At 42.7% G+C, this 13,099-nt stretch overlaps 1 protein-coding gene and 1 non-coding gene across 2 annotated transcripts in view; one reads left to right on the plus strand and one right to left on the minus strand.

Moving 5' to 3' along the window:
• Window positions 1-13,099, plus strand: part of LOC126095428 (uncharacterized) — a 1,192,014-nt gene that overhangs the window by 821,160 nt on the left and 357,755 nt on the right. Inside the window, exon 6 of the mRNA XM_049910223.1 lies at window positions 2,767-2,806. Within this exon, the coding sequence (XP_049766180.1) occupies window positions 2,767-2,806 (40 nt within the window). The remainder of the gene's footprint in view (window positions 1-2,766; window positions 2,807-13,099) is intronic.
• Window positions 8,480-8,554, minus strand: Trnat-ugu (transfer RNA threonine (anticodon UGU)). Its single transcript has one exon. It is a non-coding gene; the product is annotated as a tRNA-Thr (tRNA).

Consider the following 13,099-nt stretch of genomic DNA (forward strand, 5'->3'; position numbering starts at 1 on the left):
CAATTTAAAGAGACTGGGAGTGTGTGCAAAGGAAAAAGCACAGGCCGACCGCGTGTGTCAGAGGATGATGTCCGACGAATTCAAGAAAGTTTTCTGTGCAGTCCTAGTACGTATACCAATAGAGCTACTCGAGAACTTGGAATATCCCAACCAACTGTATGGAAAGTTCTGAGACGGCATTTGCTGCAAAAGCTCTGCCGATTACAACTTCTGCTGGCTCTCAAGCCCAATGACAAAGAGAAGCGTCTCGGATTTTGTGATTATGTGCTAGCAACGATGGAGGATGACGCATTTCTACAGCGTGTAATTTTTAACGATGAAGTGACGTTCCACCTTAGTGGAAAAATCAACAGACATAATGTTCGCATGTGGGGTTTGTAAAATCCACATTCACCGTTGCATCACGAAAAAAGACTCATGGAAGATCAATGTGTTCTGTGCCGTGTCCCATACATAGGTTTATGGACAATTTTTCTTTGAGGGAAGAGCTGTAACGGGAATCTCCTACCTGGACATGTTGGTACAATCGCTGTTCCCTCTTCTTATGGAAGATTCTTAGGACTTCATTTTCCAACAGGATGGAGCTCCGCCCCATTGGCACCGTGATGTACGAGGCTTTTTGGATGACTCCCTTTCTCAGCGCTGGATCGGTCGCAGGGGACTTGGGAATCTGGCTCTGCGCTTCTGGCCACCGGCGGAACCGTCTCACTGCTGCCGTGCACTCGGTAACAAAAAGATACGCTTTCGCGTGTGTGGGATGAGTATGGCTACCGCGTCGATGTTTGCCGTGCAGCCAACGGTGACTACATTGAACATTTATAACGTTTCTCTCATTTATAATTTTCAAGTAATTATTAAAAACTAATTAATAACAAATTATTACAAATTATTAAATTTATTACATTGATATAAAAAACATTGAAACTTCTTCTTTTCATTAGTATAAATCTTGCTCATTTTGGATTTGTATGTGAATAAATACGAAGTTTTGAAAATGGGTCTGTCATTTAGAATTATCCTGTACATCTCATCCAAGCAGAGTTTGACTTGATTCCCAACCAAGTTAGAGCCACTGTTGTTGCTAGAACTTAGAGCCTATTGTACTCAACTTCACATCCTATACACTCCCAAATCAACTGTACATCTTGTGTGTCCTGGGAGGAATAGTAATTGCTCAGGAATATGACAGGAACGATCATTCGAAACAAAAAAGTCTAGTAAACATTGCCTCTAAAATACATACCTTAGGAACTATGAGCATTTACTAACCTTCGCTACTGTAAAACACATCTCTTCTACTGAAGTCGTACTCATAGCTCGTAAGGTACGTACTTTCGAGTCCATGTTTACTAGACAATTTTTTATTGTTTTGATCCATACTACGTCCTTCCAAAATATAGAAAGCAGAGAGCTTTCAGGAGAAGAGATTTGTTTCACAGTATCGAAGATAAAGAAGTGCTCGTAAGGTATGCATTTCAGATCCATGATTACTAGAATTTTTTGCTTCCAGTGATCGTTCCTGTCATATCCCTGAATATTGACCATTCCTCTGGGACACCGTGTACAAGACGAATTTATAAAATTTCAGTTTTCTCCTTTTTTCATCGTTCCCTAGTCTCTTCCAAATTCATGGAAGTATGTTCCGTTTTGCAATTAAATGAAAGGCAGTTGGTTTTTTGCCACACACACACACACACACACACACACACACACTTTAGATACACAATGGAATGTACAAGTGAAGTGTTGTAATAAATGTGGGTGAAAAAGCGCCGAAAATAAACCGTCTGGAGCATGGGGACCGAATAAACACGTCTCCAGGACCACACACATGGACTAGAAACATTGGAAATCTAAAGTAACACCAAATGATAATTTAACCTCACGAGATTTGTGCTACAATAGTTGTTTGTAGCCTGAAAAACGAGAGTGTAAACGTATCATACGTGTACTGCTACATAACGCATATACCGTGTACGCAAACATGTATTTCAGGCCACTGAAGATGCTTCATAAAAAAAGAAGCGAAACCTGATGGAAAAAAACAAACTGCCTTTCGTTAACTGCATAGATGAATCATACATCTATGCAGTAAAATTTCATTAATTATTATCCTTCCTCACTTTAATGTTCGAAAAATGGCTCCGTGCGCTATGGGACTTAACATCTGAGGTCATCAGTCCCCTAGAACTTAGAACTACTTAAACCTAACTAACCTAAGGACATCACACACATCCATGCCCGAGGCAGGATTCGAACCTGCGACCATAGCGGTCGCGCGGTTCCCGACTGAAGCGCCTAGAACCGCTCGGCCACACTGGCCGGCGTGACACTTTAATGGCCAGCAATGCATTTCTTTTTCTTAATATTTAAGTCTTTCTTTTCTTTGTATATGACATTTTCTTGGTGGTTTTGTGCATTGCTCGTATGGCAAAAGTGCGAGATTCTATCATCGGAAATAACAAGTACCATCTGTTGGCTTGCATTGTATTTAAAATGTGTTTGCAGTAGCTGTAAACCTTTACCTTTTACGAGTAGTTTGCCTGCAACATTTATGGGTAGTGTGTGGATCGCTGTGACTCCACTTCTGTTGCCTCGCAGGGTTAGCCCGTGTTAAAATTCTTAAGTCCCAGGTTTTCTTGCCATGTCCCTGTTACCTATGCTGTAGCTAGGCGACTATGACTTCCGCAATGGTTTTGCTCTCTATTGTGAAATCTAACGATATCTGCATCACGTAGTAATCGAGATTTCTTTTTCTCGTTGCAGGTCGTCTTTCTGAAACCCAGCGAGGAGGAGATCATATCAGGTAAGGACCGTTCTCATTAGAAGCAATTTAATAATTTTGTATTTTAGTGTGCATTTATGTTGTTTGTGGTTAGAGGGAGACATCTTGAAACATTAATTCTTCTAAGTGCAGAATGTAATATATGCTATATGACGCGAGTTCTTTTCTTTCTTTTTTTCTATATGCTGAAAATGCATTTTAACACATTGTGCCGCTTTTTGGAAGGCATTGTTTTTCGTCTAAAGCATGCTTTGGGCCTTCTTGACGAAGTGTTGTCTCGTGTACCTTAACGGCCTCCTGAAAAACAATCGACAAAATACTCTCTCGCTTTACTTCAGTTGCAAATATTGGATGGACAGTTAGAAAGAAGGTGGCTGTTCCCAAACCGCTACGCTGTTGGCGAAACATTGTCACTGGTCCTATATGTAGTGTGGTCATTTCCTAAAACAGGATACATAAATTTAATTTATTGCACCTTTTCACACGGTTTCGAAATACATTTTCTAATCTTCAAACTGAGCCTAATGGAGGTGCCATAACGTCAAGGAATGGCGACATTTAGAGAACAGCTAATAAATACGTAGGAGTAAATAGGAGAAGTGACTGACGCTAAAAGTTAATAACAGATATGTTTTAGTTACTAAGTGCTGAAATTTACATATTAATTTTACATATGTTCCCATCTGTTCTAGAGATGATCATAACATGTTGATGTTTCTCAGTTATAGAAACTCTGTCGATCGATTTTTGCGGATCGGGAAGTAATAACGTTACTATGCTATTTTGTTGAAACCTGACATTTTGAGACCGTGAATTAGTCTATCTATTAGGGAAAACCGTACCAAAGTCCGTACAATAGTACCTGAGATTAGCCCGAACATACAGAGATATGCAGCTGGAGAATTTAATTTATAATGTGTACAGATAAGTAGATTTTCGTTTGTAGGAGGATGAAACTGAAGATCACAGCTGAATTTAAAGTAAGTGAGACTGTGGGGGTGTAAGACGAAAATCAAATGATCTAGTTTATACAGTTGCAAATGTGCTCCATCAGAGGAAAATGTTCGATGCTGTAGTCCACTCTTCAGACGAAAAACTTACAAAGGTTGTCGAATGCCAGCAAAACGGTTGTATTCTTTTTTATTCCACCTCTACCATGAGAAAACATATCTACTCCGTCAAAATAAAAATGGGCAGATAGCAACGTCATTGTTGTGTCCCTGCTACCAAAAAGCGCTCCATTTGTGTGTTCTTTTAACCCTGGCAACGTTCGTTTATGGGTTAATAGTGAGTTGTGTAGAGTATCAATCATTTATGTAATTTTTTCGAAGACTGATGTAAATTTATTTTAGTAATTACGTACCATTTAGAGAATACTCTTTATCCTCGTGTCCTGTATTCTTGTACTGTCGTCACAGATCCGGTAACGTGTAGAAAGCGCGTGTATATCGACTTAATTGTTAGACTTTCTTCCCCAGAGATTAAATATTAAAATAAATTTACAGCAGTCCTCAAAATATTTTTTCATAAATAACACACACACACACACACACACACACACACACACACACACACACACACAGAGAGAGAGAGAGAGAGAGAGAGAGAGAGAGAGAGAGAGAGAGAGAGAGAGTCGTTTTATGTAACCCTTATTGTCTCTCTCGCTACGCGTAAGCTATTAGTCCTACAGAAAAAATGAACAAGACTCTTTTGTGCAGGAAATTTAATGTAGTTAAATTTTGTAGCGGGTTAGGTTTCCACTAGAGACCGTAGTTCTCGAGTTATTCAAGAAAATCGTACATAAGTGATCTTCAAGTGCACACCCACTCCCACACTCAGTCCCCACTGATCAGGATTCCCAGTATGTTGTTCATGGCCACTCCCTCCTACCCCTGTACAAAAATTTGAGACTGCACGAATTATTGCCCACATTCGACCTTTTTAGTCTTCACTGACTGGCCTTCTTACGCTACCGGCGTAGTTGACCGCTTACAAATTGTAGAATTGATGTTTGTGTAACTTTTACCTAACAATTTTGTGAATTTTAACACAAAAAATAAACAGTTGCATCGTTGTATTTCCCGGCCTCTGACAAACTACTGTGCTTGGAAGGGTCAAGTTTGAATCAAACTGTCGACGTAATTAGTTTTGGCGTAACGTTTACAAAAGTCATTTTTCTTTCATTACTTTCACGGGCATGTTTAAATTAGTGATGTTAGCAAAATGGCTCAGTATGCTGCTGGCATAACTGCCCAATTATTCGAGACCAAAAAAGATCAGATATCGGGAGTAGCTGGTGCCGTCGAGAATTTTTGGACGGTGGTAGGAGGGTGTGCCACGAACAAGATACTAGTAATCCTGGCTGGCGAGAGATGAGTGTGGGGGCGAAGGTGCGCATGAAGATCACTTTTATACGTTTTTCTTGAATAACTCGAAAATGGTGACTTCCAGCGAATACTTATCTCAGTACAAAATTTAACATTAAATTTCCTGGAAAAAGCCCACATCATTTTTTTCTGTAGGAGTAACAGTTTGTGCGTAGTGAGCTAGAGAATAAGAAAATCTGGCGAGTGGTTTTTGAAGGCGAGGTATGACATTGCGGGTTGCAAAAACGACAGTGGTAGGGGCAGCGGAAAGAATTGTCACTGGTAACCGATCAGTCATTGTTTTTGTTGTGGATTGGCAAGAGAGCCAACGCTGTATGAGAGGACGCCGAAAGGCACGCGTTTTAGCTCACGCAGGCTGGCGTGAGGTCTGGAACAGGTCAAGGAAATTAGACTAGCAAAAAAGGACGTAGCTGTGGAATAATTAACTTTAATCCATAAATGGTGAACATCGCTCTTGACGGTACATGTTTTACAGCATCATTAGTAACTGGTAATGGCGCCTTGCTAGGTCGTAGCAAATGACGTAGCTGAAGGCTATGCTAACTATCGTCTCGGCAAATGAGAGCATGTTTTGTCAGTGAACCATCGCTAGCAAAGTCGGCTGTACAACTTGGACGAGTACTAGGAAGTCTCTCTAGACCTGCCGTGTGGCGGCGCTCGGTCTGCAATCACTGATAGTGGCGACGTATACTAACGGACCGCGGCCGATTTAACGGCTACCATAACTAATGAGGAAGTATTGAATAGGATTGGAGAGAAGAGAAGTTTGTGGCACAACTTGACCAGAAGAAGGGATCGGTTGGTAGGACATGTTCTGAGGCATCAAGGGATCACCAATTTAGTATTGGAGGGCAGTGTGGAGGGTAAAAATCGTAGGGGGAGACCAAGAGATGAATACACTAAGCAGATTCTGAAGGATGTAGGTTGCAGTAGGTATTGGGAGATGAAGAAGCTTGCACAGGATAGAGTAGCATGGAGAGCTGCATCAAACCAGTCTCAGGACTGAAGACCACAACAACAACAACAACCTAGCAAGTGTGGTGTCTGGCGGTGACACCACAGTTTTGATTACCCTGGTATCGTCCACTTGTAGCCGACGACAGACTCAGGGGACGAGTTTCCAGTTAAATGCACAGCGGCGGAGTTGTCGGGCCGAGGTAGTGAGCGTACAGAGTCGGCGAGTTCGGAGATACGTCACCGGATCCGCTAACAAGTTTGTAGCCAGTCTACAGAGCTTATTTGTCATCTCTTCCTTGCAATCGAATTGGAGCAATCGGACTGATAAAAACGCGTTGAAGTTTTACTGGAAACAGCAGCTTCAGACACAAACATTACCCGTGTCTTGTCGCATACCTCCAGCCGAACCAACGATTCCTGCGTGCACCACGACGGGACCAATCGACAGAGTTCCGACTGCGTTTCGGTGGGGTATCGCTGGTGCCGGCGCATTATGACGCGATAGTAGAAATACGCGTGCGCGTTCGTTCTCGGTCCAAAATTATGCGTAGTGCGGCCTCGCCCGTCAAAACAACGTGCCCGGAGTGAGTGGGTGGAGTCGCGTGACCCCCCGCTATAAACAGCGGCCCTTGCCGAGTTGCTGCGCTACAAGTCGATCCTCTGGCAGCCCGGAGTTTGTCCGCTCTTTCCGGGCTTCTGCAACATTCTGGGCAGCCTAAAATTAGGCAGCAACGTTATTAGGTACCGGTACTGCGCTTACTCCGCACGCCACCTGTCATTCGTGTTCACTTCCAGGCAGCGACGCGCTGGAGCTGGAAGTAGCAGCCAGAGCAGTACAACAAAGTTCCAAGAAACATTCAGCACAGCCATCAAACCGGCTTCGTACCAGTATTAATGCTCAACATCTCACACTGAAACCAGTATTACCAGTATTAATGCTCAACATCTCACACTGAAACGTCCCCTTAGAAGAATTAATGAATTACTGTGCTGACAAACCTCTTACATTATCTGATTTTCAAACAGTTGAGCAGAACTGAACGTACTCAGACATTTCGCTCTTTACTTATTCTGATCAACACTAAACTGACACAGTGTATTTTTAGCGCAACGCAATCTGACTTTCAATAATCTCTATAAAAGAATGGCCCTGACTAACAATAACCTATACATTTCATGAATCACTTACCTCCCAAAAATCTTCGTACTCAAACCACTGCAATACAGCGAACGCCAATGCTAGCAGCTAAATAAAAGATTCTAACTGCTGAAGGCACTAACTACTGGTAGGAATAGTTAGCAAATGAAAGATTATGATAGAGAACAAACAATCTATTTACCTTAATAATATTCAAAAGTCATCAGTTCGTAATATACAGTATTACAAATTTACTCTTTCTGATGGACAAACGTCCACATCGTCCGCTCTCAAAATGCCATCTCTCTCCCCACATCCACCATTGCTGGCGGCTCATCTGCAACTGCACTACGCTACGCGCTGTTCACATCCAACTGCCCAACACTACAATAGCGAATATTTCAACAATGCCAACCAGCCACAGACTGCGCACAGCACAGCCAGTGATTTTCATACAGAGCGCTACGTGGCGTTACCAATATAAAAACCTGAACAGCCTACTTACATAGCCCCCATGCTCCCCACAAAAAATTTTACAAATTGTTTTGGGCAGTGGCCAATAATGATTTCATAAAATTTTTCATACTTACAATAACAAAGATATCAAATGCACACACTTATTGATGCACTGTTGGTCAAAAGCAAAAATTGTTCTCATAAAGACAGTCCTGATCATTTAGCACAATATAATTGCAGGTTTTTTTTCTCAAAGTCTGAGCTGTAAGAAATAATGCACATGGAAGTAGTGGATTTCCATGCAGTCTTGAAACGAAATGATTAATTTTTTTTTATTCGATAACCGCCATTAAAACCTACATTAGGTCAGAGTTACACTTGACTGGAATCCTTACTGTGTAGTGGTACATCTTGCTATAAAGCATAGCCACCTGTCTCAGTTCCCTTTTATTAGGCCGATGGAAGATGTGCGAGTCAACAACGTGACTTTAATTGCTAGTAGCGTGAAGAGCATCTATTGTGCCAAGGTTTGTTGAAATTTATGTGCAGATATGAGAAATAAAAATGCGGGAACAGCGCAGAAAGCGACACCGGATGTGTAATTTAGACTCGCCAGTGAGAGGTTGTTTGTACTTTGCAGTCGTGCTTTGAAGGTGCTGTGAACTGCAAAGGAGAAAGGATTAAATTAGAATTATATTAATATTTTCAACTGCTGACGGGCGTTGATATATATCAACGAGGACAGGTGAAACTGTGTGCCCCGACCGGGACTCGAATCCGGGATCTCCTGCTTACATGGCAGACGCTCTATCCATCTGAGCCACCGAGGGCACAGAGGATAGTGCGACTGCAGGGACTATCTCGCGCACGCCTCCCGCGAGACCCACATTTTCATCTTGTACGTCCACACACAACATTCGTAGTGTCCCACCCCAACACACTCATTACTTGTGGAAGACATTGTTACCAAGTCCCGTAAGAGTTTGGGGAATATGTGTGCATCCGCACAGAAGAAGAAGAAGAAGAAGGTCATGGCCGGTATTGCCAGAACTATATACTTATATGGATATGGTGTCTGTTCTTATAAGTTTAAAGGAGAAAGTAGCCTAACGAGAATGGTGAAGCACCAAAGAAAAATGAACGTTACTACATAAAATCTATGCCAGGCTAACTCTTGTTAGCTACGAACTTGTGATTTTGGTGAAGCATTGAAGCATCGTGTATGAACGTGATGTCTGAAAATCTTTGTTAATTTTCAGTTGTCGTGAATTGAGAACCTATTTGGATATAGAAGAATTATGGAATCAGTGCTTTATGATTTCGCAGTTAATTATTTAAATTTAGCTTTCCTATAGCTCTCACCCATTTCAGTCGGAAAAGAAGTCCACGGTTAAATACGTGGCACCGCATAGCAGGACCACATCTTCAAGAGAAAACAAAACGGCGACTGCGAAATTCGGAAAATAAGGTAACTATTATTACATGGGAAGGAGAAAACACTTGGCATCTCGCAGTATATCGATCACTTAAAGTCAACCCACAACAAGAGACAAACTCCCAGCTTGGTAGCCCAAAATATTTACATCCCTTTACTGACAGCCTGTGTTCTTTCCTCTGCTCATCTCGTGCTTACCGTTGCGGCGGTCCTCCTACCCTTTGGGCGCGTACTGTGCTTGGAGGACAGGTAGTTGATTGACCAACTGGCCCACCGTAACCTAGGCGGAGTGGATAGAAGTTATCGACCTAGGCAGTAAAGTGGCCTGGACAACTCCCCTGTGTAACTGCCACCTAATAACAGCAGATTAAGCCCTAAATTAATTAAAATCTTGCTCCGTACTCAGGGTCGTAAAACTATAGCTCCCACGGCTGTTACTGTCAAAGTATTTAAAACCACACCGAATAACCGTCTTCCACGGAATAAGCACCTTGTGACTTTCATAGAAAAGACTTTCAATTCCCTGTTAAAAATGTCCCAGGCCAGTTCTGCGTTCGGGCAGGTAGGAATTCGTCCCATCGGTTCATCTAGACACTTCTCTAAATTCAAGACACAAACCACTGTCAAAATTACTTTAAATACACTTCACTATATTTATGGTCTACTGAGACACCACACAAGAAGAGTTTGCGACAGTTGATACCGTAAGTGTCGTGGACTTGTATGCGCAGCAGGAACGTCGCTGCGCGCAATCAATCACGCTGCCCGGGGAGCGGCAGCACCACCAGGAAGAGAGACCATCTCTTTAAGTAACAGTGCACGAGCAGAAGTTGTCAGTTGCAGGTTGTAAGGCTTGCCAGCGAGTTCCTGCAGAACGTTCGCCGTGACTTCAGGTCGTCGAGTGAGACAGAAACAGTGGCCGACAGATACACAGTGGTTAACTTCAGTAGAAAAGAATAGTGAATACAATTATCGTGTATGGGCAGAGACCGCCTGCCTAGAGATTTCGCTGAGCACTGTTAGTTTGGAACTGTTCTTTCGAATAGTAAATCAAGACAGAAGATTATCTTCCTTCCGACTTTTGTTCAAAGACCATTATTTAATTTGTGTTCATGGAACTGTAGTCAGCGTAGGACAGGCAGACTAAACCTGCAGTCAACTGTCGTAATCAGTGCTACCTAAGTTTTTTTGACTTCGTTTACAAGAGATCGTGCAAAACTTGCAGTTGGAGAATGAGATTTTCACTCTGCAGCGGAGTGTGCGCTGATATGAAACTTCCTGGCAGATTAAAACTGTGTGCCGGACCGAGACTCGAACTCGGGACCTTTGCCTTTCGCGGGCAAGTGCTCTACCAACTGAGCTACCCAAGCACGGCTCACGCCCCGTCCTCACAGCTTTACTTCTGTCAGTACCTCGTCTCCTACCTTCCAAACTTTCAGGAGTGCTAATTCTGCAAGGTTCGCAGTAGAGCTTCTGTTAAGTTTGGAAGGTAGGAGACGAGGTACTGGCAGAAGTAAAGCTGTGAGGACGGGGCGTGAGCCGTGCTTGGGTAGCTCAGTTGGTAGAGCACTTGCCCGCGAAAGGCAAAGGTCCCGAGTTCGATTTTCGGCCCGGCACACAGTTTTAATCTGCCAGGAAGTTTCATATCAGCGCACACTCCGCTGCAGAGTGAAAATCTCATTCTGGAAACATCCCCCAGGCTGTGGCTAAGCCATGTCCCCGCAGTATCGTTTCTTTCAGGAATGCTACTTCTGCAAGTTTCGCAGAAGAGCTTCTGTAAAGTTTGGAAGGTAGGAGACGAGGTATTGGCAGAAGTAAAGCTGCGAGGACGGGGCGTGAGTCGTGCTTGGGTAGCTCAGTTGGTAGAGCACTTGCCCACGAAAGGCAAAGGTCCCGAGTTCGAGTCTTGCAGTAGGAGATTTTGCTCTTGTTTCACGTCTCTTGTATTTCACATGTTCTAAAAATACTGCTACCGTATTGAACAGAACCAGTTACCTAATAAACTTTTAGGGTGTTATTAAGAAGTGAGAATGTTGAAATAATTTTTGCCTTATCTAGAAGATCATTGTATGTTTTCATCGCACCCTTTACAATACACTGAAGGAAAAAAAGAATCGCAACACGAAAGAGGAGTTGTGCGACATAAACGAAAGTTGGTAGGCTTGTTTCTACAAACGCCGCTATGAGCGTGAAAATTAGGTTTGCTTTAAAAAGACGCTGTAACTGTCGTGAGCGTTAGTTACGTTTGGGACTGGACGTAATGAGTTCACGTTAGTCATGAATGCCTTTAATGCGACAAAGACGCCGTTATCATCGCCTCACTGACTTTGGACGAGGTCGTGTCATAGGGCTACGAAAATCTGTATGTTCCTGCTGCGATATTGCGGAAAGACTTGCTAGGAATGTAGCTACTGTAGATGATTACTGGAACGATGGTCACGATAATGTACGTACGGTTGCAAGCAGACCAGTCTCCGGACGGCCACGTGGTACTGCCGAGAGGGAAGACCATCGTGTTCGGCGTATGGCTCTGGTGCTTCGTTTCACATCTGCATCAGCAGTCTAAACGGCAGTTGGACCCCAGTGACACAACGAACTGTAACAAAACGGTTACTTCGAAGACAGCTCCTAGCTAGACGCCCTGTAGCGTGCATTCCACTTTCCTCAAACTGCCGCTGTTTGCGACTTAAGTGGTGTCGAGCGAGAGCTCGTTGGAGGGCAGGGTGAAGGTCTTCTGTTTCTAATGAAGGCTGGTTCTGTCTCGGTGCAGTGATGGACATATATTGGTCAGAAGGAGGCCCATTGAAGGCTTGCAACCAACACTGAACCTGCACCAGGAGTTATTGCCGGGGTACAATTTCTTATGACAGCAGACGCACCCTGTGGGTATCCTACACATGCTTACTGCAAATCTGTAGGTTGATCTGGTGAGTCGACATTTTGTGCTGCCATTCCTGAAAGTATTGCTGGGGGGTATTTTCCAACAGGATAACGGTCACCCACATACCGCTGTTATAACATAGCGTGCTCTACAGTGTGTCGTCATGTCCCAGGGCCTGCTCTATCACGTGATCTGTCTCTAGTCGAGCGCATATGGGGCATCATCGGACGACAACTCCAGTGTCATTCACAAACAGAATTGCTATTTTGTCAAAAACTGACATTTTGAACCCGTAGCTGTATATAGAATATAGGTTAATTCTTACACAGAAGATTACAGCAACCAGCCACATTTTACAACGCTCTTTGTTTAGTTGGACAGCGCCGTTACCGGTTTCGAACCGACAGGTTCATCTTCAGTCTGCTAGTTCACGTTTTATACCAAATTTTTCCTTTTGTTACCCCACGTGACGAAATTTCCTTCGGGTGTTGGTGCCCAACAACCAAAACAAGATGTGAGAAAACGTCTTTTTAACCGTAACTATGCCTCACAAAGATTTTAAGTGACGTAAACAAATTGTTATTATTAAAGGGAAGACGTTTCGGTGACTTACAATGAAGAATCCGCGCCATTATGTTCCAGTGGAGGTTGCTCATCATCTTGCAGCAGCAAAAACTAATATATATATATATATATATATATATATATATATATATATATATATATATAATGTGTGTGTGTGTGTGTGCACATAATGTAAGACACCACTCACTCACTAAGAAGTTTCTTCACGTGGAGGTATGTATACAAAGACGGCGATATTACAACCATAACAATACCAAAGACTTCCACTCTCAGACATATTTCATTATTTACATTGTTTCACATTGAAAGCGTACTGTTTAAAATCAAGATAAACAAATAAAGCAGTCAGTCATAAAGTGTTACTGTAGTGATATTACGTAAATATTATTGCATACATTGGAACAAAAATAAATGATAAGGGCCAGATGTACAGAAATAATATTACAACTATGGACATATTATGGCATACATGAAA

The sequence above is a fragment of the Schistocerca cancellata genome, chromosome 8, assembly GCF_023864275.1.
Source record: "Schistocerca cancellata isolate TAMUIC-IGC-003103 chromosome 8, iqSchCanc2.1, whole genome shotgun sequence".
Lineage (NCBI taxonomy): Eukaryota > Metazoa > Arthropoda > Insecta > Orthoptera > Acrididae > Schistocerca > Schistocerca cancellata.